The 19,487-nt window shown below is 45.9% G+C and overlaps 1 protein-coding gene across 8 annotated transcripts in view; it reads right to left on the reverse strand.

Moving 5' to 3' along the window:
- Nucleotides 1-4: 4 nt before the first annotated feature.
- Nucleotides 5-19,487, reverse strand: part of Tanc2 (tetratricopeptide repeat, ankyrin repeat and coiled-coil containing 2) — a 313,979-nt gene continuing 294,496 nt past the window's right edge. For 3 of the 8 annotated variants that reach the window (XM_050120345.1, XM_050120344.1, XM_050120339.1), the window contains 8 exons: nucleotides 19,089-19,212; nucleotides 15,864-16,039; nucleotides 15,498-15,630; nucleotides 14,947-14,976; nucleotides 14,028-14,119; nucleotides 12,101-12,247; nucleotides 9,649-9,749; nucleotides 6-8,074 (listed from right to left, as the gene is read on the reverse strand). In XM_050120345.1, coding sequence (XP_049976302.1) covers nucleotides 6,103-8,074; nucleotides 9,649-9,749; nucleotides 12,101-12,247; nucleotides 14,028-14,119; nucleotides 14,947-14,976; nucleotides 15,498-15,630; nucleotides 15,864-16,039; nucleotides 19,089-19,212 — 2,775 coding nt within the window. In that variant the 3' untranslated portion in view covers nucleotides 6-6,102. Of the gene's footprint in view, nucleotides 8,075-9,648; nucleotides 9,750-12,100; nucleotides 12,248-14,027; nucleotides 14,120-14,946; nucleotides 14,977-15,497; nucleotides 15,631-15,863; nucleotides 16,040-19,088; nucleotides 19,213-19,487 lie in introns of all 8 variants that reach the window. The other 5 variants (XM_050120346.1, XM_050120343.1, XM_050120340.1 and 2 more) reach the window with 4 other exon arrangements.

The following is a 19,487-nucleotide window of genomic DNA, read 5'->3' on the forward strand; positions in this document are numbered from 1 at the left end:
CAGAACATAATAAATAAATAAATCTTTAAAATTTCTAGTTGTTAATGAAGCAAATGGTTTTGCAGACATAGCATGTGGTTCTTTCAAGATCCTTCTCTCCTCTGAAGGTGATTGTGCCAGGGCCTGGGAGGCTAAGACAAAAGTACCTTGAGTTCAGGAGTTTATGGCTAGCCTGAGAATGGACAGTGAGGCCAGGGTTAATCAGTCAAACTCATTCCAAGTAAGCAAACTAAAGGGAGGCCAGTGCTCCTGCACAGCTGCTACTGAAGACTAGGCCGCCTTAACCCCACACTAACACGTGGCCAGCCTTCACTGCGGTTCCAGAGCTGTCCTGGCCCAACAACCCCCTCGCGTGCTATCAGAGTCCACCTCAGAGATGCTTACATGGCCGGTCAGGCTTCACTGCGGTTCCAGAGCTGTCCTGGGCCATCAGTCTCCACTTCAGAGACAGTCAACAACTGGATGAACAGATGCAGATGGCACGACCCTGAGCAAGCAAGTCATCAGGAATGTGGCCTTAGCCTCACCGACTAAGTTTTCTCTGGGGTGGCATCCTCGGCACTGCCGTTCAGGGGGGTGAGTTTGGAAGCCACTTCCCTGGACGGAGCACGGAGGAGAAAAGCACCGGACACCAGGTTTCTCCAAGTGTTGACCATTTATAAATAAGTACATTTGCTTTCATACATACAGCTCATTGTACAGTTGACGCTCTGTATACATGGGGCAGGAAAATGCATTCATTTAAACTTTTCACATCTATCTCACACAGCTCACATGTACAGACAATAAAACTGTTCAAGCAAGTACAGCAAAGGAAATGTCTTCCTTATACACGGGGCTGGAGGCCTCCGCTGGGTGTGGGGTGTCCCCACTGCACGAGTTCACGACTGTGTGGTGTTCGATATATTAGGCTAGAGAACAAACATGCATTGGATAATATACTGTACACAAGAAGTCCTTTACATCTGAGTTATAGAAAACCTAGAGGAAAACTAAGTGCATTAAAGCTTTTTCCAGCAAGTGTCTTGAAAGGACAGCAAAGAGGAATAATCAAAATCATATTAGTACAAATCACTCTTTAACTGTAGACTGTACATGTCTGTACTAATTAAAATCATCTTGGATTTGGAGGAGACAGAACAGAGAGACACAGACGCTGTGCTAGATGGAAGGGAGGCCATGCCTGAGAACGGCACCTGCCCTGAGCCCCACAGGAACTGGCCCAACTCAGCAGGAATCAGCCAAATGTTAAAAAAAAAAAAATCAAAAAAAAAAAAAAACCAACCCAACAAATCAGGACAGTGTAACTTACAGGATTCCCAAAATAACCTGTGAGTGGCTATCTAGAGCCGGCATTACTACCCCCCCCCCCCAGTGAATGGGTACACAGTAAGGCAGGTACATTCAAGTACTGAATTTTCCAGAATTAACTCTCTCTCTGGTCCTGGGGATTGAAGGGAGTGATTTGAGTCCTAGCCAGATTTCCTGGTTAGTGATTAGCAAAGGGAAACCCAGCCATCAAGTGCTACAGAACAGAGCAGCTAGGCCAAGTCCTTCCCGAAGAGTAGGTCTATCTGAAACCCAGAGATGGTGCTGGCTGGCATCTGCGTGCAGCCAGCTGCAGCCTGACTGGTCAGCTTAGTGTAGGGATCACAGTCAGGAGGAGAAACGAGATGGCAGGGTGAGGAAACATGAGAGTAACACTTGATTTTTGGTGTCCAATTATACGTTCATTTGGTACTGACTTTCAAAGCTCTGACTGTGGCCATCATGTGGCCACAAGCATCTCAGGGTGGCTCAGCTGCTGTGAGGCATTGGACACCGAAATGAAGGTTACCAACACTTCAGCCCTTGAGTGGTCTGTATTACAAAAGGAGTTGATGAAGACCCAGTGAATATTCAAGTAGCTCTGCACAGTGGCTCCACCAGCCCCGTTGTGCTTGTGTCCAGGCCCCTAGCCAGCCACCTTTTCTTGGGAGCAGCCAGAGCTGAGTTCAAGGCATTGCATGGTGAAGGTTTCCATGACACGTCTTTGTAGGTAGCTCTTACCCCTAAGCCCTTTGTTCATTGTTAGTCATGGTAGATGGTCAGTCTGGAATTCCCAGAGGAAAAGGAGAAGTCACACCTCTCAACAAGCACATGGCGGCAGGGCAGTATGGCCCCCAGAGCAAAGGCGGCAGCAGACCGCTTCTTGAGAACTGGGCAGCCAGAGGATAGACAGGCAGGGTGGGTGGGGCTGCTGAGCCCTGGGAGGCTCAACAGGGATGGGCACAGAGGCAGCATGTCCTGCCACCTGGGGAGCCTGTTCCATTGAGTGGCAAAGATTCAGTGAGCAACTGTTTTTGTCCAAGGCATTTCTGCAGTAGAAAAATAACTATCTTTAATCAAACCACCCAACCATGATACTTGTGGAGTTAGAAAAGCTGGAGGCTGAGTGGAACTGAGAGAAAGGATGCTCAGGGGAGAAAAGGCTCCTCTACATGCCCATCCACCAGAGAAAGGAAGCTCAACCTAACCTCCCAAACGGTGGTGTTCAGAGTCTGTCTTGCTACAGGTGGCATGGATGCATGAAGACCCTCCAGGCCTTTGTTCCCGTCTTCCTGAACCTCCAGGCTATGGGCCTGCCTTGGCACTGGCAGCAGCTCCACGAAGCCATTCTTTGTAACCAGGTAAGTATGATGCAGAGCCACAGTGACACCTAGTGGTAGAGTATGGTGAAGTACACGTGATATCCACATATCCCACTGCATATGACTAAACTCTAAGGAAAAATACTTATGGATATTAAATTAGACACTGGTTTTAAATTTTTCTATTGGGTATATCTCTGGAATATAAAAATACCAATATTTAGAGGGGATCATAAACTACTATACAATATAAGGGCTGAGAACACCTTTCTCTAAGCTGTTCTGTTTATAATAATTTAGGAAAAATGTTTAATAATCCAGGCTTAACTAAAACCAGCAAACTTGGACATCTGGACAACAACCTGGGATACTGTACATGATTCTAATTAGTGGAATTTTCCTGAGCCATCAAGTTTCAGTTAAACACCTAGAAAGGGGCGCCTGGGAGAGGAAAGAGGGGCTGTGCTCTATTAACTTGGGCTTTTAATAGTGCACGTCTGTGATCTGGACAGACACAACAGCAGATACAAAATGATCTCCATTTGTCCATGCCAAATTCTCGTGTTACACAGGTTTTCCCTTTACTTTGTAAATAAACATTAATTTTAACTGTTACTTGTGTGCCTTACTGATCCAGTAAATAAATGAACCATGTCTCAGGAGTCCCTAAGAAAATTGCTGGAAAGCACTTTAAAATCACTGCAAATATTCTCTTGTGTTTAAAGATTCTCAATCTCGTTGAGGCTTATATACAACAGTTAGTTCTTGTGCTATGAATGCTGTGATCAACTGCTTGATTTCTTTCCATGTTTTTTTTTTTCTTGAAAAACACACCAGAGACAAGAGTGACTCTGCTAATTTCTAATGAAGACATTACTCACACTTAAATATCCAGTATTTACCAGAGTTACAAATTCAAACAGTAAAGTGCACCCATTTATAGACATGATGTGATGGGAACCTATTAGTGCAAGACTTTTGGGCAAAGGGACGTTTTGGTGAGAAACCTACAAGCTGAAGTTTGTCACCTGTCTCTACTTAAGGGAGATGTGAATTGAGTGAGCAGAATTTGCCAGTTTCATCCGAAAAATTTCTTCCATCCTGAAGCTAGCCGTGCCTGGCGAATGCTCGTTGCTGGGAAGGGAGGGACACAGTCAGAATACAGTACTAAGACCAACCCATGGCAGTGAAGTAGCAAAGCAGGGCACAGGCGTCTGCATCTACAGAAGACCCTCGTTTTATTTTCTCCCTCAAGAAGTTTCTGTTGGTGTTTTCTAGTCAAAACCCACTGGCACACAGCAATGACAGCCACTCTCTTATGATGGCCAAGAAAGAACTGTGGTTTGACACTGACCTCTTGGGTGGGGATAGAGACATTAACTCTCTTGCCTTTCCTGGAAAAATGAGGGACCCTGGGGAAAAGTGGCAGCTGTAGTGTATCTGTAGGCCTGCACGGCATTTTAACCCACCTAGCAGGTAAGGCTAGGGGAGTGTGGCTTTCCAAACAGGCAGGAGCACTTTTCTAATGGGCTTTAGGAACTCCCTTAGAGGTGCTTCAGATAGCACATGATACCGAGACCAACAGGGCTGTGTCCAGGCCACACCAGGAGCCAAGAAGTTGCTGTTCACAGCTACAGGCTAATCTCACAGCTATAAACTTCCTCTTCCAGAGGGGAGAAATGGGGATACAGACAGGTGGATGGACAGGTAGGAAGAGACCACCGATGCCTATCCTAGTCTAGGAGAAAGGGGCAGTTCTTCTACATCATACTGAAAACTGCTCTGCTTATAGAGATGAGTCCTGATCCGTTTTCAGCTTGGGATTCATCTACTGGCATAATCTAAATCAGTGAAAAAGGCGTTTGACCTCAGTGTCATGCTCTGCATGTCTTATAGGTCCTTTCAGAGAACCTGTATTCCAAACAGGTCACAGCTGGATTTTGTTCAAGACACTGTCCTTCCTGTAGCCCTTTACTAACAGAAGTAAAATGTTCCCTAAGAACATGGGACCAACACCTCTGGTTAGTTTCCTGGTCTGAGTTGCTTGGTTTTAAGAACTGACATGAGCCAGAGACAGGACTGTGCAGCTTTAGTCCCTGTGTTCCTGCTGCCCACCCATCTCACAGTTGTCTCAGCTCTTCCAAAGTCAGGTTAGCAGACACCCACAGACACTGATGGAGGAAAAGGCCTGTGGTCAATCTCATGCCCCTACCTGGGGTCAAAGGAGTCTGCAACACTTTTGGCTATTTTCCGATTTTCAAAGATTACCCCTAAACACTCCTAGACAAAAGACACAACTCTTTTGACAGTGAATAATGAAACCAGAGGTCTTAAAATAGCATCAGTCAACAGCTGGCATGAAATGCAGTGGCCTGGGTAGAAACCCCGGGATGGGTCTGACAGTCCCAAGAGAATCTAAGTGCGTTCTGTAAGAACCTATTTCTTCTTAACACCATCTGGGTGTGAGACAGCGAGGTTCCCCTGGCTCCAGGAGAAGACACAGCTAAGAGGGTGACTGTACCAGCCAGACCTCAGCAGTCTGCTCAGTGCTGTTTCAGGATCTAAGAAGCAGACATCTCCAAGACAGATTTCTTCCAGTGAGAAGGAAGAACAATCTTTATCCCCCTTCTTCTCTTTTCTCTGTATCTATTTCCTCCTCTAACCCTGGAAAATCAGTAGCCTTTAGCGGTTAATTGTTGGTTAAAGCTCACTCTTGGTGAGTGCTTTAAAAATACCCACAGTTGTCCTGGAATTTCCTTGGCTGATCAATTTATTTAAAGGGTGAATATTTACTAAATGTTCTCAAAATGCCTCTTGGAAAATCAACATGGTAGCATTTCAAATAATTATAGTGGGCTTTTCTTCTGATTTAGCAGCTTTCTTTCCTTCTCACTCTCCCCTAGATCCCTTTATCCCAGGGGAAGATCAGCAATACAGTAAATGAAGATTCTAGACCTGATGCCTGCAGGGAGCTGGAGTCTGGGGAGGAGACCATGGCACAATAATGCATTGGGGCTGGCCATGTGGAACACTGAGTAAGAACGCAAGGACAAAGTGGCATCACACACTTCCTAGAGTTTCTAGAAAAAAACCAAACAGGAACATCTTACTTTTTAAAAAGGAAAGAGACATTCACACAACAAGAACATCAGTGAAAGCGATTGTCTCCTGGAAAAAGCTGACCAGTGTGTCTGATCTCCCTGGTTAAAGCTCACGGCACAAAATCTCCTTGTTGGCATTGGAAGAGAGGGAGAGAGCATGTGGCTGGGGCACAGACCCGAGAAAGTCCTGGCTCACCAGAGGCCAGCTTCCTAGTCAGCTGCATGCAAAGGATTTCAACATGTGGGCTGTCACCTCTGAACACCACAGAGAAACTACATGAGAAATTAAGCCAGAGAACTACCTCAGATGTGAAAACCAAGCCTGAAAATGTGCAGTGAAAACATACGGGTCTCACTCCAACAACTGTCTCTTAAACATTAGATTCCACAAATGGTCTCTTTGGTTTGATAGGCGATGTCTGCCCTTGTCGAGAGTCCCGAGACAATTGCCTGTACAGGTTGTCCTGGTATGCCTGAGCCACGGGTAGGGTCCGTGCAACCTTCACGTCAGGATAGGAGGCGGCCTGGCTGACTCTTTCTAAGAGGTCTCCACGTGACCCGTTAGCCAGCATCCCATGGGGGCTGTAATAATCGTCCTCCAGCAAATGGCCATTCTGTGCATTGTTGGTTTTGTTATAAAAGGCAATGTTGCTGATGGATGACGGTGGACTGAAGGACTCCGGCTGAGGCAGGCTGCCTGGAGATGTGGGACTGAGAACGGTATCCACGGATGACACTGCCCAGGTCCGATTCTGCTGGTGAAGGTGGGGGTACTGTTGAGTCCGGGCGGTTTTATCTATGATCCCCATGAATGGTGTGGTCCTGGATCGGGTGGGCTCACTAGGGTAGCCTCCCTGAGTGGGAGACACTGGTGACAGTTCATCACATGACCTATCATATGTTGGCTTCAGTGGGATCTCCATTTGCTGAATTGAAGAAGAAGGCCGGAAGGTGGGAGTCAGGTTGGAGGTGGACGCGATGCTATTGCTAGATGGAGAGAAGCGAAGGCCCACGCTCTGCGAGTGCAGCAGTGGCCTGGGAGTTGGTGGGTGGGGCTTGATTTCATTAGGGTTGATACTGATAGGTCTTCGGATTAAATGTGACACATCAGGGGAACCCAGTTGGCTGGAGGAACGTTCCAGATCTAGTTTTGAGTGACAGACTGGATAATAGGATGCTGACTGGCTACGCCCAATCTGTGGTGTCTGGCTGTACCTCATGCCTCCTCGATAGGCAGAGGAGGGTCTCTGTGGCAGATCTTCTTTGGTCAATCCTCCATGCTGACAGATGGCACCCGCGCTCAGGCTGGCTTGGACATGCTGGACGGGTCTCCCCTCTCCTACAATGCCCCCTATGGATCCCTGATAAACCAATCGGCTCTGACTCACTCCCATATCTCCTTGTGGAGACTGGTATTTACTAGCCATCGAATGGGCTACTTGGCCGTAGGCTCCTGTCGGGATGACAGTGCTTGAGTGGACTGCTGAGCTGGGCTGGTTACTTCTTACAATCTGGGCCTTGGCAGGCTGTAGCCTGAGCCCTTGCTGGGGAACTGCTACTGGAAGCTGAGGCATCTGGTAGGGCCGCTGGGCCATCTTGGATAGTGGAGATTTTGGTCTGCCAGGTAGCTGACTCACATTTGTTTCTTGCTGATAGCGTACAGGGGAGCCAGACTGGGATCGATAGACACTCATGCTCTCAGCTGGAGGGCTGGCCCGGTACTGAGGGCCTCTACGGAGAGGGGAAGGGGGAGGGCTCGGGTATTCCTTGCCTTGCCCTCCCACAGGAGGTGGGCTGAACCGGTAAGATGCACCCTGATGAGCTGGGGACGTATGTGGTGGGCTAGGCCTGTAATGCGAGTTCTGGTGAGTTGGAGAAAGAGCAGGCGAGGTGGACTGATAACCTTGTCTAGTGGGAGAACCTACAGAACTATTGGAGCGGAAGTCAAAAACCTGATGAGAGCCAAGAGGTGAGCTAGAGATATAGGCTGAGTCCCGATGAGCTGGAGAGGAAGGCGGGCTCTGAATTACTGGGAGCCCCTGACTGGGCCGAGCCTCTGTCTGGAGGCCAATAGAAACGTTTTCAACATCCTGTTCCAAGTACTCCTCCTCAAATATGTCTTGTACAGAGTATATATCTTCATGCGGGGGCTCAGGCTCCGTCTCTTCCTCTGGTAACTCCTGCTGAGGTTGCTGGGGTGGCGGTGGCGGCGGCTGCTGCTGCTGCTGCTGCATCTGTCTACATTCCTCCTCCACGCGCATCAGAAGCCTCTGGATCTCACGGTTGTTTGGACATAGCTTGATGGCCTCTTTCAGGTCTTCTAAGGCTGCTGCAAACTGTCTGCTTGACAAAATGCAAACACAAGAATGGAGTTATTCTGAGTGAATAGGGATCATGAGAAGTGGAGAAGATGGCCACCGGCTCAGAGGACTGCATCAGAGGATCTGTGGGACTCTAAGAGGGTCTAATTCAGCTTGACTTATAAGGAAGGGAGCAAAGAGGCTGCCATTCTTGAGTCCAGAATGACTCCCTAGACATTTTGTCCTTCATTTTCCTTCTGGCCTCTCTGGGGTTAACAGAATGCCCTCATTACGTCAGCTGAGACAGACCCTTCACAAGATCTCATTCCCAAGTGCATCCTAGGCAGTATGGGGTTGTCTGGGTTGCCATTTACAGTGTCACTGTCAAGTAGCTTAGGAACAAAATAGCAAGTAACTGATCCAGAGTAATTTTTGGGGACTGGGAAGTGTCTGAGACAGGGTTTTTCTGTGAAGCCATGGCTGTCCTGGAACTCACTCTGTAGAACAGGCTGGTCTTGAATTCACAGAGATCCACCTGCCTCTGCCTCCTGAGTACTGGGATTAAAGGTGTGCACTACCATGCCCAGCTCATCTTGTGGAATTAAACTAATATTCTCAATATTTTGGTCTAAACGTCAGGCCCCTTACATCCTAGGTATGGAGGCTACCTGTCCTCTGTCCCTTTTCTCTATCACCTACCAGCACTGGTGTGTGTCTTTCTGCAAGGTCACAGCCCACAGGAATTAAATTTGCTGGTTAGGCAACTGAGAGTAGATAGAGGTGAGCTTACTCCAAGAAGATTCTTATTTACAAATGAGGAATATTCCTATCCTCCCAGTTAAAACTACCCAGAAAGTGGACAACTTACCCTGTGGAAAAGGAGCAATCCCAGAGGGAGAGGAGTAATAGTTGACGTTCTATAAATACGTTCTGACTCTAGGTCACTGCCTACAATATCACTAGCCTTGGTTTGATTTTTGCACACATATCCCCCGGGTCATAGCAACAAATCCCAAACAGTTCCTTCCCATGCAGGGGAGAAGGCAGGTGTTGGGCAGGAGAAATCAAGGACAGTGATTGGCAGTTTTTAGCTCCTTCTGGAGGCTTTCTTGCTCAGTGGCCAAGGCAGAGCAGATGGGCACAAGGAATGGTGCCACCTCAGCCCTGGCAGCAGGGTCTCCTCTCTCTCCCTCTGTACTGTGGTTTAGGTGGGAAGGGCCAGACTTAGAACCCTCTATGGAGACTAAATAGTCTGGGGAGTCCCCAAATGCCTGTAGGAAAGGACAAGAGTGTAAGTGACTGTCCTGTTTTCCTGCTGGGAAGGTAGAAAGGAGGTGTGGCTCAAGTGGCTTCCTCTCTCATATCTTCATGCCACTGGCTTGGGGCTGGAAAAGTGACTAAGACGTAGCATAGGCTTCTTGGAAGAACGTGTCTTCTTCCATTTACTTTTCTCCTAAGGTGTTCAGGAGAAGTGCCGATTGTGAGCCCTGTCCTGTGCACAAGGCCTGTCCCTCAGAGTCCACAAGGGCAGGCAAATTGGGCACACACCCCAAGGTGATCTGCATGGCCTTGGCCAGATTTTCGGACACTGCTGCTTCTCACCCTCCCCCGCCTCACCTGCTGCTGCGCTTGGCCCTTGCCCTTGCATAGTATGCTTCATAAGATTTCGGTTTCAGCTCCAGGGCCTTAGTAGCAAATTCCTCCGCCATTCCAAAGTCCTGCCATTGTAATAGGTACACAGATGAGTCATTGAAGAGACACACAAAAGACAACTCGGAAATAAAACGAATTATATGTACAATTCTTTGACATTTGTGGGTCGAATGCCTGGAGTTCGGGACAAGTCTGGTACCATTGTGGCCCAAAGACTTTAAGTTCTCTTCTGCCTTCCTCCGTGTGGCTCTGAAACCACTATGAACTTTATTTGTTCTAAAAAGTATTAAAAAACTTTTGAATTTGGCCTCTTTCTACTTTTCTAGAAGTTTTTTTATATCCCAGAAGCCAAATGTCAGCCCTCTGCAGTAAGGATCTTCAAGTTGGAAATACATCCTCTCCACACAGAGGAGACACAAGAGACCTCAGGTGGCATTCATCCTGCTGTGCTCACAAGACTTCCTGAGGGTCACTGAGAATAAACCCCAAAGAGTGCAGGACTTGAAGGGTCTGGGTACCAGCAAAGAGCACTGACTGGGCCAAGATGGCATGGGGATGCCAGACAGGCAGGCTCAGTCCTCTGGTCTGTTCTAATTCAAGCGGGTTGAACACCCCCCGTTTCAGAGGTAAGGCTCTGCACAATCTAACATTTAGTGCTATATATACCAGACATAGAATAAGTGTCCCATAAACTGTTCTTTGTATTTCACGGATGCCTCTTTCCATCTCATATTTGATTCCTTACTTAGGAAACACCCAAAATTAAAAAGAAAGAAGGAAGGAAGGAAGGAGGGAATGAAAGAAAAGAGAGAAAGAGAGAGAGAAAGAAGAACAAGCAGACCCTGGCTGAGACTGAGTTCTGTGCTGTCTCAGGAGGCAGCCTGGAAGAGCACAGTCGCAGAGCCACTGGTATCACTGTGACAACCCTCAGGAATAGGGTTTGAGCCACAGAACACCGAGCAGGCAGGGCCTATGGTCTGTAAGATCTCTTTAAATACTAAGCTAAAGGGAAATATTTTAATCTTCATGGGAGAGTGGTTCTATTTTTGAGACATGATCTTGCTATTCACCCCAAGACAGCCTAGAACCCCCAATCTTCCTGCTTCTGCCTTGAAATATTAGCATTATAGATACATGCCAGCATGTTCAGCTTAGGTTTTCTCTTCTTTGAATGTCAAGGCCATAGCAGAGCATGATTCCATTCGCCATTCCTAAGGCGGTACACAAGGTAGATCAAAGGACCTGGGGCACAGGCAAGGATTCGTAAGACATTTCCCACTGAAGTGCAGGGCCTTCTGGTACTTAGTGCAGTGCTGGTCCATGGGGCACTTATTAGTTCTGTGGATAAATGCATAGCTGTAGAGGAAGCAGGCCAACCTGCATGGGCTATGTTCTGTCCCTCTTGCTTCCTATTTACTTACTTGAGGGATAACCGTTGTTTCTTCCTTGGTGCTAGAACCTACAGTAGGCTCTTGTGCATGCTAAACAAGAACTCTTAGAATATCTTTAAAAAACTGATTAATTGCTAGGGAAAAAAGGCACCAGTAGACTGGCACACACTGTTTTGCTACCCTCTCAGGGGAGGGCCAGAGACCTTTGCTACAGACTATATTTTTTCACATGATTTACTATCTTGTCCCCAATCACCTTCCCACTCCCATCTCCACCCAAAGGTCCTTTCTATCTATTGCGGTAAGAAATTGTGTCCTCTGAGATGGCCATGTCCATCCCAGGGCTCTTTCACTGGTTTTCAGGCTATAATAGAGGATGAAAAGGTATATGGACAAGTCTTTCTGGACTTGATAGCACAGCCTTTTCTACTGCAGCCAGAACTTTTGTCTGGACAGCCGAGTCCCTTATTATCAAAAATTTATGCTTGGTTTGGATTATTTCTATCTCCTGAGCAACTGGGAACCTCTGGTGATGACAATGTTTCTGTCATGACTGTAAGCATTTCTGGCGTCTAAGAGAGGCCCGGGAGTGTCAAATGACCAAAGAGTACTGGCTGAAACTGTACCTGCAAAGAAGTGAAAAGCGTCAAGGACAACTAGGGAGATGGTAGAGGGCCAGAAGGAGTTTTAAGATTTCATCTAAAGCTAGAAGGGGCATGGCATACTGGGATACAGAGGTGAGGAGAGGGGTGAACAATTCAACAGTCTCGGAAATTAACTTTGAGGTTAACCCTGAGGCATATGACTAGGAGTGTACTAGAGAAAGTGACTGAAATCTAGGCCTAACTGCAGCTGAGATTCTGCTGAGAACTGACTGGGGCATGCATGGAGAGGACAGTGTTCCGCTCACTTCAGCGGGGATTGAGAACACGCAGAAACTGCAAAGTGCACACGGAACTAGCTACTGAGGGGCATGAACATTCAACTTCCAGCACTGTAGAAAGAGTGGGGATTAGAGGACTTACGTTCATTTTCCTGCGACATCGAGAGAGGTTGAGGAGCAGAGATACTTTTAGCTCCCGGAAGGTTTTCAAGTCCTCACCAAACCCTTCTCTAGGGAATTTCTTCAGAGCATATTGGTAGCGCTGGGCAGCTTCCTTCACTTTACCTTTCTAATGGGGTACAAATGAAGAGTACAACGTTGGTTTGCTGAGTTCTGAGGAAATCCGGTTCCAATCCCTGCCTGCTCTTAGCAGCTGTTATAAAGGTTAAGTCCATTGTTCCTTTGAAGCTGAGGACAGACGTCTAGTCTTTTCTATAGAAACTCCCTTGGCAAGAAAGGACAGGTTGAAGAGGACATCTAAAATCTCAAGCTGGAGAAACAGAATTTTGGCAAATGGATACAACAGTTTCCGAACTGTTCTCAGGGGCTGATCTTGCTACCTGGGAAATTCCTTCTTTTCCTTAACGGCTCTCATGGGGACACATATGACTTCCTGGTCCCAACACTCCAGAGTGATTGCTAATCCTCCCTAGGTTCTGGCTTATGTGGCTCCTCTCTGATGTTCTACCTTGCTGTCCCACAAAAAAGATTAATTCTCTTCCTCGAGAAAAGCGCAGGACCTAAAATGGTCCGGCCGTGGCTTCTCTAACATAATGGGAGAAAAGTGTGTCAACTGCATCCTCCTACCTGTGGATCAGGCATGAGGTAAGAGGGCAGCAGAGAAGAGAAGCTTGGAATTTGTGACTCTCACTTTGTAGGATTTTTCCCAAGATGAAATAAACCTGGCCAATTTAGGGATCCAGCTACAGACCCAGAGGTGGTGGCTTCTACTTTACTCCCTTCCTCTGTACAGTCGCAACTCTCTAGGTCGTACCACTTTATTTAGCTTCCATCATCTTTTCATTAGAAATGTAGTCTTCCAAGGTAGAATTCTGGATGTGATTAATACTAGTTCTGTCTATTTACAGTAGGAGGCAAAAATCCTTGCTCAGGACAACAGAAGAGATCCACCAGTCTCTGCCTCCTGAGTGCTGGGATTAAAGGTGTGTGCCACCACCGCCTGGCTAAGGCTTAGATTCTTGAGAGTGACATAAGGGTCCATAAATATGATACCTACAGTAATGAGGTTATCAAGTTTGGATCCAGGCTTAGCTTTCTAAAAGCCATGATTATCATGATGTACTCAAAGGGGGTCCAGGAAGTGAATTATGCTCAGGACCTTGTATATTTATAACACAAGGAGGCTGTAATGTCATTTCCTTTTACATCTGTGATGTCTTAAGGATATCTACTGCTAAAAACTGGGTTTTACATCATTTACATCCTTCAGGGATGATCAATGAACTGAAACCCTGAGATGACCGACATGGAATACCCTAAGAGCTTCCTTCTGGCCAACTGTGTATTAACGGTACCTATTTTTTTTAAAGACATGTCTGTCATTCATTGAGTGACTTTAAGAAAATGTGTAGTAATCACTGTTTATCCTATTAACAGTGCTATTATTACCATAAACTTTTTTTTTCCAGGCTGCCTTCCAACTCATTCTATAGCCAAAGAGGAACTTAAAGCTCCTGATTTTCTCCCGTCTCCACTTCCAAAGTGCTGGGATTACAGGTGTGTGTGACCATGCATTAAAAACCAAGATCAATAAAACTGAAAACAGCTATAGTATATGACTTTGCTTTTAACTGCCCCATGAGTTCCTACTTAGAAGATTTCATGTAAAACCTGTTATCAAACTGTGAGTGACCAGGTAAAGCTGGAGTTTTCTGTGAGGTGCAAGAGGCATGTGTAGGCTGTGTTTGCTTTCCTGTCAGGAAGGTAAAAGCACAGAGCCCTAATTGAAGAGCAGGGAATGGCTTTCTACCGTTATTTCAATAGAAAAGAAGGAAAACTGTCACGTTTTCAAGATTCTACATGTAGAGAACAGTTCCTCCCGCCCTCACCTTATAAAACATGTCCCCCTCTTCCATCAGCTTGCTCAACAGGATGATCATGATGTCTGGTTTGGAGGTGGCCATCGCCCATGTGGCTGGACCTGTAGTGTACAGGATGCATGATGGGTAAAGAACTCATACAATGTAAGGTGGTAGGAAGCTAGGTGAAAAAAACAGCCTGGGGGAGTTTCTGCTGAGAGAACAACTTGCTCCACAATAATGACCTCATCTTTTAGCCTGGAGTGTTTCAGTACTCCACTGCCAAGAAGCCGCACTGGGTTTGTTTGTATTCACCTTAAAATAAGAATATCTCAACTGTCCAAGTTTGTGCCACTGGAGTGCAGTGATGTCTGAATGGTACACAGGAGCGCATAACGGCTTAGTTCGGAATTATTTTAAGTCAGAAGTCGGAAGGAAGGGTTTATAGTAAAGGTTACCACAAGATTAGAAAAATCCAAGAAAGAATAATTTATTTTCTATCTGAGGTGGAAAACCCCCACGTTTAGACTCAGTTTTGAAGTGTGCACTCTGTAGAAGGGAAACCTCATTAAAGACTCTGAAGGCTCCCTTAGAGCTAAGTACCAGATAGACTCCCTGGGATTCACCCGGAACCAGGGACACAACTCAAAGGTCAATAGATATGAAACAAACAAGAATTAATAAGGACTATTTCACTCATGAAAGAAAAGAATAAAGTTAAATTGATTAGTTTACTGAGGACTAAATTATTTACCAACTAAGCTTTTTAGTGTTAGTTATTAAAAGTTCAAGTTATTCTCTGCAACAGTCATTAAAAAAATCTTCTTTTAAGGTGAAGTAAATTAAAAGATTAGAGGTGTAGGGAACTCATGCAGGCTAAATCAAAGAGGAGAAGGCAAAGCTGACCAAGCCATCAGACCACGCCTGATGCTGACAGCAGGGAATATACCTCGTGGGCGACTCGGTAACGTCTGACAACCTTCAAAGAAAGGAGAAAATAAAAAGTTGTAGGAGAGGAAAAAAAAATGGATGAAGGTGAAAAAAAAAAAAAGAAGGAAAAAGCAGCAGTGAGAGGCAGGCAGCAAAAAGCCAGCACATCAGCCAACCCTGTCTACAGTCTGTGGGTGGGGAGCAGCTGGGACAGCAGCAGCAGGGGCACATACAGAGCAAGGGAAAGCAGAGGCTTATGGCGCTGCAGGGAGCCAGGATGCTCTCAGGGTGGGGCTAGTGCAGAGGTAGCACTATGATGTGCAGTAAGCTCAGCGCAGCCTTCTGACTAAGGCTAGAAATGGCAGGGCAGAGAGTCATGTGACTCTGGACACAGGCTTCTACAGACTATGGCTCAGATGGTACTCTCTCTGGGCCAGTAGCCTTTGTTCACTTGGACAGTAATTGGACCAGGGCAGAGGGAGAACTATATACATTCACACCAAACACCCATGGCAACCAGACCACTGGCCCCTGGGCACAGATGGTCAATACCTCCTTTTTTTCTCTTACCTATTTTGGCTCCTTTCTTCAGCAGAGTGACTACGACAGAAGTGTTCCTGCAACCCACTGCCCTATCCAAAGGACGCATGCCACTGTAGTCAACATGCTCAATCATGGCCCCATGATCCACCAGGAACTGGACCTAGACAAGGAACAAGCAGAACTGTTAATTGCCTGTCTGAACCAGGCTACAGAAATAATTTCAGATCATAGTGATAGTCTTGATTTTGAATAATGGTTTGTATATTCCTGTCCTCCAGAATTATAGATCTGGAGAATCATCAAAACAATAATTTGCATTAGGTCCTAGATAGCATTATTAATGGCTGACATCCCCTGTCCGTACTCTCCTGAGGTCTGTTTAAAGGTACTCACCACCTCCGCATCGCCATAGAAAGCTGCCAGGTCCAGTGGGGTGCGGCCATTCTTGTCAGCATGGTCTGTAGCAGCTCCATTATCAACCAGAGAACGTACTACTGAGAGATGGCCCTTCAAACAAGCCCAGCTGAGGGCTGTCAATCCTTCTTTGTCCATTAGGGCAATAGAGGCACCTACAAAAATAAATGAGAGTCCTGTGTTAACAGGACTGAGGACACAAAACTTTGTAGCAGAAAGGAATGTTGCTATATATCCTGTAATAACAGCTTTTACTTCTAGATTTTTCTGTTTTGAGATCAACCCTGGCTGTCAATGGTGACATACACCAGTAATCCCAGAAATATGGAGGAGCAAGCAGGAAGATCATAAGTTTGAGGCTAGTTTGGACTATACAGTGAGTCTAAGGCCTATCTCCTGACTGCTGTGATTATAGGTGTGTGCCAGTCCAGTCTGTATGGTACTGGGGTCTGAACCTAGAGCTTTGTGTATGCTAGGGAACCAGTCTGCCAGCTAAACTTTATTCCCGGACCCCAAATTAGAGCTTAATTAAAAAACACTAAAGTGTTCCTATTTTACAAATATGTAGGCTAAATAATTTTTGTTGACTTAGTAAAAACTCACTTAAGTTAAAAAAAAAACCAAAATAAAACACCCAAAGAAAATATAAGAGCAATCATTTAAAAGATCCTGGATAAGACAGAACAAACCTCTGGAGTCTATGCCTAATGGGTGTCTACGGGCATGTGTCAGACACGGTAGCTTTCTAGAGGTTATCAGTGCTGAAGTGACTCTGTTTTTCTGTTGGGTTTAGTTTATTCTGGAACATTGTTTCATGTTATATCTTAAGAATCTAGGTCTATTCCTTTTGAGTGCTGCTCCCTTCTCTGGCGGAAATAAAGAGAGGTATCATAAAGTCAGACTTGTTAGGCAACTTGTACTGGGGACACAAGAGCTACACTGTACCCTGGAAGAGCAACTCTTGACTCTAGCCAGCTTTGAGTTTGAGGTTGTAGGAACAAATCTTCCTTGAAAGGACAGAGCTGAAGCCACAACAAATCTCTTAGAAGAAGCCTAGTCTTTCTGCTCATTAGCTGTTCAGGTCTGGGCACAGTTCTTCAAAAAGCTAGGTTTCCTTGAAGGAAAGAACATATATATATATATTTAAGTCTGGTTTATTTACAGTGTAGGCTAACTGGAATGATGTCATTCATGGTTTCAAATCTCACTACCCACTGCTTGATGCAAATCCACAGGCTCCACTAGGTGGTGCTGCAGTGCCACTAGTGATGAGTCTTTTTACTATGTGGTCTGTGACACCATTACTACATAGGGGGCTAAGCTTAAAGCAGCCAGCAGGGGCTGGGATGCTTTACCACTATGCACCTGCAGGGGCAAAGCCCACTAGACTCATAAAGGACACCCCTTTAACTTGTTTCCGTTTACCAAGGATGTATGCTGGAAAATGCCATAAGGAATTTATGTAACTTAATAGTAATATCCCGATTCTCCAAAGAGGGTCTCATTGCTAGCAAGTGTCTTCTCTTTACCTCCTTTAGATTCAAGAACAATATCAGCTATGCAGTCTGACAAACTGATACCCAGCTTCACCTGGTATGTTGGCACACACCCTTAATCCCAACACTTGGGAGGAAGAGGCAGGTGGATCTGTGTGAGTCTGAGGTTACCCTGGTCTATAAAACAAGTTCCAGGTCTACATAATGAGGCCTCACACCACCAACACAACCAGAAGCAGCCACAGTAAAATTACCCTCTAAAATAGATGCTTATTTACTGGGTATACATTTAAAAAATGAATTTGGGAGATTATTGATTTGAAAGAAAGAGTTCACAATGTGTTGGTTTCATAACAATCTCTCAGGCTATAGAGAAAAAGAGAATGTCAGCAGTAGGAGAACTCCACAGCGTCTAAGTGGGCAGGCTGGGAGTGGTAAGGCGCACCTGTAAACGTGGCTCTCTGGAAGCTAAGACGAGAGGATCACTTTAGTTTGAATCCAGCCTGGCCAAATATTTATAAAACACACACACACACACACACACACACACACACACACACACACACACACACACACACTCTACAAGAAAGTGCCAGGTAATTGAGGCAGAAAATCAATGTTGTGAGTTAAAGGCCAGCCTGTAATCTTATTTTAAAAAAGTGAAGGAAAAAAAAAAACAGGGCAGGAGCTGCTGGCTTTTCTAATCAACTGAATTAGTAAATTCTTTTTTGTCGGGGAGTTCAAGACAGAGTTTCTCTGTGTAACAGTTCTAGCTGTCCTGGTGGTCTCAAATCTGCCTGCCCTTGCTGGAATTAAAGACATGGATCACCTGGCTGAATTAGTAAATTCTTTTTTTTTTAACTTTTTCTTTTTATTTAAATTTTTAAAAATTTTACGTACTAGCCCCAGTTCTCCTCCTTCCCCCACACCTCCTCCATCTCACCACCCCTATCTATTCCTCGGAGAGGAGGTAATGCATCCCTTGGGGAGTCAAGCCCCCCACCCCAGCAGATCAAGGCACTTAACTGTCACCCTCATTCAGAGGGCTTAGTTTGGTCCCATGCAGGACTCCAGATGTCAATCCAAAGTCCCACTAACTCAGGTCAGCCGTCTTTGTGGTTTTTTCGACCATGATCTTGACCCCACTTGCTCATAAGATCCCTCCTCCCTCTCTTCAACTAAGCTCCAGGAGCTCAGCCGAGTGCTTGGCTGGGGATCACTGCATCTGCTTCCATCAGTTACTGGATGTAGGTTCTATGACAATTAGGGTAGTCACTAATCTGATTATAAGGGAAGGCCAGATCAGGCACCCTCTCCACTATTGCTAGGAGTCTTAGTTGGGGTCATCCTTGTGGATTCTTGGGAATTTCTCTAGCACCTGGTTTCTCCTTAACCCCATAATGGCGCCCTCTATCAAGACTATCACTTTCATTGCTCTCCCTCTCCATCCATCCCATTCCCTCATGTTCCCATCCCTGACCCCTCCTTTTTGTCACTCTCCCAGTTTACCCAGGAGAGCTTAACTATTTCTCTTTCCTGGGCCCTCCATTTGTGTCCATCGTAAGGTTTTCATTTTTTTTTTAAATCTAGCTTCTCTGGGGTTGTGGGCCTGATAATCCTTATAAATTCTTAACATGTAATGAAAGTCAGGAGAAATTCAGTGGGTTATTACGGGCTTTATTCACAGCTATGGCCTCTCAGGACTTACCTTGTGCAAGTAGAAAATCCACGGTTCCTAGGTGGCCTTCAGAAGCAGCCATCATCAGGGGAGTACGACCCTGCTTGTCTGCCATGTTGACATCAGCTCCATGGGTAAGTAACAGGTCAACAATCTGTAAGTGCAGAGAAGCAGAGGCTGGTTACTCTCAGAGCTGCTGAGATGACATGCACATGGTGTGGAGGACCACTTGCAGAGAGTCGTCTCTATGAGTGGCTTTCTACTTATGAGCTTCTGTACAGCTCTAGTGACACAAGACTTACTTTCTTAACTCCCTTAGGGATAAGCAAATGAGGATTCACTGCTGAACATCTGACTATGACATTAAGTTAGAAAAAAAGACAAGCTGTGGTCTGAACCATCCCATAATGGAAGTTCCAGCCCAAGTAA

This window comes from Alexandromys fortis, unplaced genomic scaffold (genome assembly GCF_014885135.2).
Source record: "Alexandromys fortis isolate MF-2015 unplaced genomic scaffold, M_Fortis_MF-2015_v1.1 scaffold_174, whole genome shotgun sequence".
Lineage (NCBI taxonomy): Eukaryota > Metazoa > Chordata > Mammalia > Rodentia > Cricetidae > Alexandromys > Alexandromys fortis.